The sequence below is a fragment of the Octopus bimaculoides genome, chromosome 13 (genome assembly GCF_046866305.1).
Source record: "Octopus bimaculoides isolate indiv1 chromosome 13, ASM4686630v1, whole genome shotgun sequence".
NCBI classification, from domain to species: Eukaryota; Metazoa; Mollusca; class Cephalopoda; order Octopoda; family Octopodidae; genus Octopus; species Octopus bimaculoides.
Genome location: NC_142940.1, coordinates 64,250,987 through 64,263,022, shown reverse-complemented (window position 1 = coordinate 64,263,022; position 12,036 = coordinate 64,250,987). Strand labels below are relative to the sequence as shown.

At 38.0% G+C, this 12,036-nt stretch overlaps 1 protein-coding gene across 1 annotated transcript in view; it reads left to right on the top strand.

The window, feature by feature from the left end:
* The window catches only part of LOC106867773 (zeta-sarcoglycan), a 71,073-nt gene that overhangs the window by 50,163 nt on the left and 8,874 nt on the right, over positions 1-12,036 (top strand). The window contains exon 3 of the mRNA XM_089362001.1: positions 9,192-9,293. Within this exon, the coding sequence (XP_089218127.1) occupies positions 9,192-9,293 (102 nt within the window). The remainder of the gene's footprint in view (positions 1-9,191; positions 9,294-12,036) is intronic.

The window sequence follows — 12,036 nt, the reverse complement described above, 5'->3', positions numbered from 1 at the left end:
ACATTCCCATCGTCATCAATGACGTTCACCGTGCTGTCATTGTTTAGAATATTTTCCCAGTTTTATGGTCACCATGTTATTTGTTGTGTGTGTGTGTGTACATTTGAATAAATGGGGGTTCGTTGTAAGATATTACGGTATTTAAAGGGATCCTGTTTTGGCTCCTACACACCTGCTTCGTTCCATCTCCAATTCCAGAGAAGGCTGTGATATGACATGTGAGGAATAATCTCTATTGTGATGACGGTGTTGCCGTGTATATTACTGGTGATTGTGTGGCTTAGTGAACAGGGTACTCATCTCTGGGTAGCATGTCATGACCTTGAGCAAGATACTTTACTTCACCTAGCTCCAGCCCACTCAGCTGGCAAAAATGGTTGTACCTGTAATTCAAAAGGAGCCAGCCTTGTTACATTCTGTGTCATGCCAAATCTCCCTGAGAACTTCATTACACGTGTCTGTGGAGTGCTCAGCCACTTGCATGTTAATTCCATGAGCAGGATGTTCTGTTGATTGGATCTACTGGAAACCTCGTCATTGTAACTGACAGAGCGTCAGTTAATTATTGGTGATTATGGTTGTGACGGTGAAGATGATGATGATGATGCTGACAATGATGGGAATGAGAATGGTGGCTGGAATGGTGTTGGGGCCAGCGTACAGTTTCTGGTGATGCATTCTTGTTGATTACAGGAATTAAATGCTGATGGCAGATGATTATGGTGATATAAGTTGAGGATGATAACAAGGATAATGAATTCTGAATGTGTTTATGAGGTTGTTGTTGTTGTTGTTGGTGGCGGTGGCGGTGGCGGTGGTGGTGGTTGTCATCGTCGTCGTCGTCATTGATATCGTCGTCATTGATGTCGTCGTCATCATCATAATGATGCTTGCTGAGGTGTTGATGTTCAGAATTTAATTCTGCTAATCTCAATCAAGTGACGAAATTAAAACATAAAACAGATTTTTCTGTTTTGAATAAAATGGAAAAAATAAATAAATAAAAACTGTTCTGATTCTCTGAAACTGATTAAAATCTAAAATATTTCCCCAAAATTGAATCTAGTGATTATTAAAACTGATTAAAGACATGAGTCACATGACCCAATTGAGTTATTTTGATTGGTTGCTGCTACAAAGTATGTTCAAAGCCTGATGAAGCAGTCAGACCTTTCTCGTTGCTTCCTGGGTAAGATTTTTCTCTGTTTTTCAGCGAAAGAAAGGTCACTGCTTAGACCCAGTCCAAACCTTCCAATGCTTGTCTCCTCTCTGATAGAGAATTCTTGCAACATACAAAACTTATTCCATGATGCTGGAAGTTCTCTCACAGACATAATTATTGTTGTTCCTCACAAATACAGACACGGCAGTCTTGCTATGTCCTTCCTTCCAGTCTGCGACAGAAAGATGCACTGAACTCTGACACAACGAATAAATCATACAAAATGTACACAAATACTGGAATGATTCACCATTCACAAGAATCGAGAGATCAATAAAATAAAAGCCAGACTCAAATATGAATCACAGTCAATGTGATCGCAAATAAATCACGAAGGTGTTGTTAAAACATCTTTCTTTTGTTTTTTGTCTTTTTCTTGTTTCAGTCACCAGACTGTGGCCATGCTGGAGCATCACCTTCCAGGGGTTTTAGTCAAATGAATTGTTCTTATTCTGTCAGTTGCTTTTGCCAAACTGCTAAGTTGTGGAAGTTAAACACACCAACACCTGTTGTCAAGTGGTGGTGGTGGTGGTGGACAAACACATGTAAAGACACAGACACACACGTGTATGTATGTGTGTATGTATATATATGTGTGTGTGTATGTATATGTATGTATATAAATGAGTTTGTGTGTGTGTATATATGTATGTATGCATGTACATATATCCAATGGCCCTCTTTCATGGCATAGTTAGGGAAAACCAATTAAAAATATGTGCATGTGCATACTTGCACATATACATAGACACACACACATGCACACACACACACACACATACATACACACACACGCACACACAAGTATGCTCACACTTGACAATCGATGGTGGTGTGTTTATGTCCCCGTAACTTAGTGGTTTGGCAATAAGTACTAGGCTTACAAAGAATAAGCTCTGGGTCGATTTGCTGGACTAAAAGGTGGTGCTCCAGCATGGCCACAGTCAAATGACTGAAACAAGTAAAAGAGTAAAGAGTATTGTAAATAAATACTAGTATAATTAATTAATTAACAAGTTTTTCATTAGTTTGCAATAGTGGATTCAATCCTCATCAAATACACAGAGAACCAATGCAAAGTTGTTCCACTTCTCATCCTCAGACAAGAGTCTGTAGCCATCTGAGCACTTTTGGTTCTGGTTCAAAGCTCTTTTCAACAATGAACCAGTAAATAACAGGTAAAAGAACCTGAAGAAATGAGAAGCTCAGCATATATGTAATGCTTTAAAGTTACATAACTTCTATTCAGTTTCCCTTAGAAACATATGTAGTACATTTTTACCTGCTCAATCTTCTACTCCTTTCGATATATATACATAACCATCCAGCTCATGCCAGCATGGAAGGTAGTTATTAAATGATGATGTATGTATGTATTGTGTGTGTTTGTGTTCCAGTGGTTAAAATCCTAACTAAATTGACAGGTTGCTTATGCAAGAACCAATTTGATAGCAAAAGGAAAAGTATGATTAAAGTAAGAGTAGTTGCATTAACTGGAAACATGTGGTACAAATCATGCCAAAACTAATATTTTATCCCAAATCACTTGTGAAATATGAGAAACTCTGAAGATAAATCTCCTTTCTCTAAAGCAATACTAAACACATCTTTAGAAATGAAAAATGTGTTAATATTTACAACGAAACAACTTTACCATTGGTTTCATTTTTGATCCTCATCAGGAATCCGATTCCAACCAAAACATGGAAGAGTTTTGTGAGGTTAACAGACTGAAAAATTACAATCGTGTTAGGAATAACTCATCTACAACATTTAATCCAAACGTTTACCTTTAATAAAATAGATTGGGTGGGGAGATGGAGAGGGATATGCGATGTGAGAGAGAGAAAGAGGGAGGAGGGGGATAGAGAGAGAGGGGGGAAAGGTGGGGATAACGAGAGAGTGCACTTTACTAGAAATGAAAAGCTTAGGTTTTCTTTTCTCCCCTGTATAAAAAGCATTAACTGTAGTTATGGCATTCTGCCAAAGTTGAATTTCCAAAACAGCTGATTCTGTGAGTTCTTCACAATTGGCACTTCAGCTGAGAAGTGTATATTTTTAAAAGAAAGAAAAAGAACAAAATTATTGCAGAAAATAAAAATAAAAAGAGATTCAGTCCTTTTTTATTTGTTAGTCAATGGAAGGTGTGGAGAGTTTGATGGGGTAGGGGCAGGGGGAAGATTACTCGACTAATGATTTTGGTGTATTTAGTCTTTTATCCATTTATTCGTTTCAGTCAATGAACCATCCACTTCTAGAGTTTAATCAATCATATCAACTCCAGGTCTTAGCTCAAACTGCTAATTATTTTATCAGTATCCATTTAACTAATTACAGAAATAAGTAATGGAAAAAAAAAATGGGGAAATGGTACACAAATACAAATGCAACTAACAGGACATTATCTATATCATCATCATCATCATCATCATCATCATCATCATCATCATCATCAAGCTTGGCCAGAGTCCAATGGATTAAACAACTAAAAGAAAAGATAAAAAAACACACACATGCATGCATGTGCACTCATGCATGCATGCAGATGTTCCTTGTGTTACAAAAGTGTTACATTCCTGTAAATCTTGCCATAATGTGAAATTCTGTAATGCAAAATCTCTCTTCTGTTTCACTTCCATTTTATGTGAAATGGAAGTCGATGGAGAAATAGTTGTGAAATTTCATATTACGCTAAAATTTTCTGGAATGTAACACTTTTGTAAAGCAAGGTAATATGTAAGTGTGTGTGTGTGTGTGTTTAGGAGTTGTCTCCTTGTATCAATAATTTAACTTCCAATTTAAAAGTGATTGGCAAAATACATTATACTATTCATATGTTAGTTATGATAGATCAATAATAAATAAGTAGTTAAGAGTTACTAAATCAGTCAGTTTAGTATTTCTGTAAGTGAACAAAGGAATACAAACCCAGATAAAGAAAAGTCTCACGTCTCTGATTCTGAATCCAGATGTTTTTTCTTTCTTCTTGGTTGCATTGGACTTCAGTCCTTGTGTTTTTTACAGATCACAACATTCTATGATTGTGTTATCCAAGTTCTATCAGATTTCATAACAAAAACCACTTCCATGGCTAATATTATCATCTACATGCATCGTATTTCAAAACAAAGCTACTTTAACACTGCTAATATTATTAGATGCAGACTAAGGGCAATGGATGACATAATTGGTAGAGCACCACATCGCCATATGCCATGCAGTACTTACTTGTGTTCGTTTACATTTTGGTTTCGGTTTCCACTCAAATTTGTCATTCATCATTCCAGAGTTGATCAAATGAGTACCAGTAAGAACTGGGTCGATATAATAGACTGTTAGCAGCCATATAATCTCTGCTAGGAATCAAGCCAGTTGTCTGGCACAAACCCAAACACACTGAGCAAACCAGTTTGCAGTATTCACTTACTTATTTCTCTCTACGTCATGAGTTAGACATTCCACAATGTCTGATATTATTTCTCATTATTCTATAAGTAATAGTTCTCATTACCATTGTTTAGCCAAAGGTCAGTTCTGGTCAAGCAGACCAATGATGAGAGATGTTCTTGTCACATCTATTTTGTCTTTAATATAAGCAATTACTTCAAACACTGCACACTTTTCTAAGGACCTCATCATCATCTCTGTATAACATACACATTTCTATGCTGGCATGGGTCAGAGGAGATTGGCTGAGGTGGATTCTTCACGGCTAGATACTCTTCCTGTTACCAACCCTCACCTGTTTCCAACTTAAGTAATACTCCCCATGATCAGACATGTTTCCATGAAGGACACCAATTGCATGAAAATGGTGCTCATTTAGAACCACCACATGATGTCAATACAGAAGAAACAGCAACACACACATCTAATCCTTCAATCCCGTTGGCCCCCTACCCATTTCTCCTCTTTCCACATGACCGGTGTCTGGCCAGCCATGATCTTTCTTTCTTGGCCTGACTGCTGACCGCCAACAACTCTTATGTCCATCTCCTATGTCCCTGCCTTTAGGCTTTCACTTCATCCACACACCAACTCAATTCGATTCATTCTCAGCCCAAAGACGCCTGTTGTTATTTCTTGTTCCTTGTATTCGTAATTCTGTACCATGTTTTCCGTTTTGTTTGTTTGTTTGTGTTTGTTTTTGTAGCTGTACACATTCGTTAGATTTCTTACAAAGGGGTCTAAAGCTCTTAGCTTAGACTTTTTTGGGGGACAACCAGATTGAACCATCTCAAGTGTAACTGTCCGAAATGGTCGTGACTTCTGGGACTTGACTGATGAAAGAAGGCCACAAATGACCCGTCTTTTTTCACCTGTCCTTCTAATTGTTGTTTCTCTCGTCTGCTTTTGTATTGTCTGCCTGTCCAAATGTTTTAATGTCCTCTATTGCGTTTTTGTTCTATTTTTATAAATATGTGATGGGCTTCCTTCTGACAGTTCTACTTGTTTCATGTATTTTTGATAAATTTTCTGCTGTTTCCATCTTCGTATCTGACACGAATGGAATATTTGCCAATTTTTCTACAATTTATAGTAAAGAGACAGAGTAAGAAGTATCATTCAAAACCTGTTTGCAGTCTTCAATACTAGTTGCACCACAGACACTATTCATTACAAGTTACTCACCAAGACCTAAAACCCAAGAAACTCAACGGACGGACATTATTATGTTGTACAAGGTGACCGTGTGTGTGTGTGTGTGTGCCATGTTACTCAGTAGCACAGGGTGTTAAATGCACTCATTTTTCTGCCCTATTTACTTAATACCAGCTTTAATAAACTATAGAGTAGAAATCCTACTTACTTAATGGTTACTTAACCCATTCATACACATAGAGGTGTGTGTGTGTAAAACAAGAAAAGAAGTAAAAGATAAAAAGAAATGAGAAAAACAACCAAATAAAGAAATGAAAAAGAAGAGAGAAATAATATAAACAAAGAAGATTTTTAAAAAAATTAAACAAAAAAATATATAAATAAGTAATAAAGTAAATTGTGCCATAAACATCGAAGAATATTTATTTCTTTGCAGACATTTTGGAAATGAGAGAATGGTATCAGTAATTCTTTGCACCTGCTTACTTTAGAAAAATGGAAAGCACAAATGAGTCTTGTATTTTCATATTAATATGGATTGGTGGTGCCAAATAACTTCCCTCTCGGCCACCCCCCACCCAGTTTCCTGCTTCCACCCGACTCCGGGTGGGGTTTGTTTATTTCCTTCCCATTTCTTTTTCTTGTGAAGGATGCCTGATGCTGGTGTCTGATACGGGTGTCTTGCTTGATGCCAGGACCAGTGCCAGGTTTGGTAGGGGTTTCCTCTGTCTGTAATGGAGCCAGGACTTTTTTTTTTTTTTTTTTTTTGACAAACCGGCAGCTGTCTTATTAGGTTACTTCAAAAGTTTAAGAAGTTCCATGGAATCTGACAGCTGTTTGTCATCAGATGCGATAAGCACCAATTAACTGCTTGTTTCATGTTGGTTAATGGCAACCCAGCTCCTGACCCGTTTGGTCTTTTGATAAACCATCCTAATTGGAGGCATTAATGATCTGATTTAATGAAAGAGAGTGCAAAAAAGATTGTGTTTTGGTGTGTTGGATACTTTGAAGAAACACTCGGTTATATGATGCCACACCAACAATATGTGATAGTTTCCACCAAAGAATGGTAAATCAGATACCCTTATAATCCAAAGTTTGTTCACATCTTTGATTCTCTGTAGTTCTGTGATAATGCTACTGGCAGAATCAGTAGAATTGGTGAAAAGATGCTTTGCAGTGTTTGTTCCAACTCTTCACATTCTCAGTTCAAATCCCACCGGGGTCAGTTTTGCTTTCATTCTTTTAGAGTCAATGAAATAAAGTAGCAGCTAAACCCTGGGGCCGAAAACTGAAAAGATTAAAAGATAAGGAGAAAAAGAAAAAAAGGAAAAGTTTATATCTAGAAAGTTCATCCATTTCTCATCTGCTGGCATGTTTCATAGAATACAGTTGATTGATGTTGAGGACAATGCTGTTGTTTAACCCTAGGCTAGCTCTGATTGAGCAAAACTATGATCAAAGACCTTCTAGCAATTACCATCCAGGCTCCCTTTTTTTTTTTCTGACTTTAGTGAACCCTCAGATTTCCTTATCCCTTATAAACACAGAAGGGTGTGATTTGCAGGGAAGACTTGGCTATTATTACTAGCAGTCTGAAAAACCATACTGGGACTCCTGCATCAGCCCAGTCTCTATGGATGATGTTCTTAACCGTGTGTGTGTGTGTGTGTGTGTGTGTGTGTGTGTGTGAATTCCTCCTGATGCCAACCTTGGTTCTGTGCCTGTGTGTTTGAATCTACGGGGAGGGGGGTCGGAGTGTCCGTGTGTCACTCAGATGCAGTAAAACTGATTTAATTATTCTCAACAAAGAATTCTGATCTGCATTTAAAAAATATTAACAAAGAATACTATCCCAAAAATACAATAAATACTGGAGCGGAGGTTGTTGATTATAAACATGAGGGGGTGAACCAGATGGGGTGGGCATGGGTGGGTGGGGGAATGGCATAGCTTCAAAAGCAACCTTTTGTTTAAGTTAACAATCATTATCATCCATCAGGTTCTCTTCTGGGTACAGGAGGGGTGGGGGTAGAGTGGGGTAGGGGTAGGGGTCAGCCTTTCTTTTGAGATAAGAATCTTGTTTATAAAGGAGTAACAAACATTCAAAGATGTGATATAATTCTACAATATCACATGGGGACACACACACACACTCTCTCTCTCTCTCTCTCTCTCTCCCCTCCCCCCTCTCTCTCTCCCCTCTCCCCCCCCTCTCTCTCTCTCTCTCCCTCCCCAGCTGTCCTATTATAGTATCTTGAATTGGTTGAGAAAATACAGTGGATGATACAGAGGAGAAAGAAAGAGAAAAGAAAATATTCTGGAGAGAGAGAAGGGGGGAGGGAGAATGAAATAGAAAGGAAGAAAGAAGAAAAACAAGGATGTTCAATGAAGTTTGTTTATTGAGAGGAATTGAAAAGGTTTAAATGTTCGGGAATGTTGCCTCATCAATAGAATGCAGAGAAATATGAAGGAGTTGCTGACCAACATCACTGCCACTACCTTCATCTTTTTTTCTATTGTCCATCACCACCAACCTCACCTTGGATTTTACCATTTCTGAGGTCCAGCTTGCTGTGAAACTTATATAGCCCAGAGTTTTCCTACTCCATTCCGTAACTCTCGTATTCTTATTCGCACACTCAGCAATCCTGGTTGTCTTCTGTGGAATATAAAAAGAACTTTTTTCCAGCTCATCATTCTTCAATAAAGAAAAAATCTGCAACCTTCCTCCTTAATAAACCACCATTGTTCCTAAAGGCTGTATTTTGTTATTTTTTTCTTTATATTTACTATGAATTGCTCAAAGCTAACTTTCTTCCTACACCTCGATCCCTGGATCTTACATTTATATGTATATATATATATATATATATATATATACATCATCATCATCATCGTCGTTGTTTAACGTCTACTTTCCATGCTAGCATGGGTTGGACGATTTGACCGAGGGCTGGTGAACCAGATGGCTACACCAGGCTCCAATCTGATCTGGCAGAGTTTCTACAGCTGGATGCCCTTCCTAACGCCAACCACTCCGAGAGTGTAGTGGGTGCTTTTACGTGTCACCGGCATGCAAGCCAGTCAGGGGGTACTGGCAACGGCCACACTCAAAATAGTGTATTTTATGTGCCACCTGCACAGGAGCCAGTTCAGTGGCACTGGCAATGAACTCGCTCGAATATCTTTTCACATATCACTGGCACAAGTGCCAGGAAGGCGACATATATATATATATATATATATATATATATATATATATATATATAAACACAGACACGCACATTTTTAAGGGGTAAATTATCAGAAATACATTTATATTGTCTTCTTTATTAATATCTTTCTTTATTTCATTTTTCAGGGTGGAATGGGAAAGCTCAGAATCTTAGACAAGGGTATCCGAGTGGATGGTAGAACAGAATTTACAAAAACATTGTACACATCAAAAATAAATTCTTTGCCAGTAAGTATATTTGAATTTTATATGTATTCCCATGTGAGTCTGTCTTTGTCTTATGTTTTCTTTTTTTATCAGTTATCTTTTGGAAATAAAGGTGTCAAAATAAGTCCCTCTATTTACATTTTGCTATGTTAATTATTGCTTCTTTGAAATCAAGATAACGAACTCTCTATGTCCAAATGTTCAAAGGAAATTCTTCTTCATTTTCTTTGCAGCCATACTTCTGTATTTGTGTATATCTATTAAGGCAAGATATACACTTGATTCTTTGTATTCTCCTTCTAGTTACCGGTTTCTACTCTCAAATATGATAATCCCTTTTACTCATTAACTGGTTAGATTACTCTGTAAAGAACATAAAGATGACTTCTCTGACATATACATTCTTCCATGGATGGGACGCTGGTCTATCATAGGATTAACTCATCTCTACCAACTGAGTGGACTGAAGCAATGTGAAAGGAAGTGTTTTGCTCAAGAACACAATGCATTGCCTGGTCCGGGAGCACGTAAAAAGCACCTTGTGAGTGTTGGATCTCAGAGAGGCAAAGTGGCTGATACTGGAGGCACATGAAAAGCTCCTTTCGAGTGTTAGGCCTCTTGGAGGCAATGACCGAGACGCTTGGCATTATGTCGTGCTTGAGAAGAAAACCTATCAAGCCTATCAAGCCAAGTGAAATTGTAGTTGTGGCAGACACTGGTGTCATGTAAATGGCACCTGTGCAGTGGTGGCAATGATGATGATGCACAGATGTAGCTGTGTGATAAGAAGCTTTCTTCCCAACCATATGGTTCTAGGTTCAGTCCCATTGCATGGCACTTTTGGGCAAGTGTCTTTTACAATAGCTTCAGGCCAACCAAAACCTTGTGAGTGGAATTGGTAGACAGAAACTGAAAGAAGCCTGTTGTATAAACCCTAAGCCTGTATTTAACTATGAAAAGTTGTAGAGTTAAATCTTATCTCAGAGTTGAGACGTTGCAGTGGTGTTCTGACCTCACTGGTTTGTCACGTATCATTGGCGCTGGGTGAAGTTTCTGAAAACAATTTCAGGCCATAGCAAATTCATACCGAAGCTGGTGGTTCTTGAAAACATGTTATTCATAAATAAAAGAATGATTTATGAAACAAATTATGCAAAAGTTTTCTATTATACTTTTAACTTTCAATGTAAAGTGTGTCAGCAATTTTCTGTTTGATCTTTAGTGTGCCATAAATTCAAGAACCACTGCTAGATTCTGTGTTCTTTCATTGGGATAAATATGAACATAAATAAATATATTTTTTCCATATGTGTCAAGTATTTAATATATATATATATATATATATATATATATGTGTGTGTGTGTGTGTGTGTGTGTGTGTGTGTGTGTGTGTGTATGTATGTATATATATGTGTGTATATGTGTGTGTGTATGTGTGTCCTAAATATCCACTAAAGCTAACATGAGATACATGCATAAACATATTTTTTAACTGACTTTTCTTGTCGTCCCATTTTCTCTTTTGCAATTTCTCAACATCAAATTCTTCAAATCTGTTAAAAGACAAACCACTTAGACATGCACAAAGAAAAAGAAATAAAATACAGAGAATAACACATCACCACACCCATTCTGCGACCCGGAATGACTGGCCTACTTTCTAATCTAGGGCTTTGGCAATGCTGACTGTTATTGATGTCAAACAGGCCCAGACAGTCAGAGTTTCTTTAATTTAATAAACACTATCTGGATTTTATAGAGTGTATGTGTTTGTGTGTGTGTGTTTGTGTGTGTGTGTGTGTGTGTGTGTGTGTGTGTGTGTGTGTGTGTGTGTGTGTGTGTGTGTGTGTTCTCACACTGATGCTTAATTCAATTTACTGCAGTTTAGGTTGAGAAAGTACGCAAATAAACTGTTTCATTTTATTTACACCCACATTCCAGAGTTCAATAAGTTCAGTTGCCATGAGAGGTGAAGGATCTAACATTTCAGACTATTGCCCCATGTCTGGGGAGGGAGAGAGAGAAAGGGGAGGGGCAGCGTTGTTCTTTTTTGGTCCCCAAACTAGTGAAATAATGTTTTATTTTATAGTTGCAGGCAAAATGTTCCAGTAACATTTTATTCCACGTCCAGTTCATGACAAAGGTTTAAGTGATTGAGAGTCACTGCCATTGCCATAATCTATCTGAGGTTCCAGGGTACCAATATAAGACCATCATAACTCTCTCCAGAGAACAGCAAGTCCCTTACATCGTAATGCAGTGAGCACAAAAATAATCTTTAATAACAAACAACACTTTTCACCCCTTAACATTTAAACCTGCTTTATCCGGTCCAAATATTCTACTTGTTTTATCTTCAAACTAGCCAGATCCAGCTTCTCACACCAAGCCTACAATGTCATTCTAAATGTAAACAATCACATTATTGAAGTCATGAAGTTATGAGATAAATGCATGATAGCACCATCCGAACGGGGTCGATGCCAGCGCTGCCTTGATTGCCTTCTGTGCTGGTGCACATACAAAGCACCAACTGATCGTGGTCATTGCCAGCCTCCAGTGACCCCTGTGCCTGTGGCACATAAAAAGCACCCACTACACTCTTGGAGTGGTTGGCATTAGGAAGGGCGTTGAGCTGTAGAAACACTGCCAGATCAGACTGGTGCAGCCTCCTGGCTTTCCAGACCCCAGTCGAACCGTCCAACCCATGCCAGCATGGAAAACGACCGTTAAATGATGACGATGAATGGGAATAAAAAAAAAT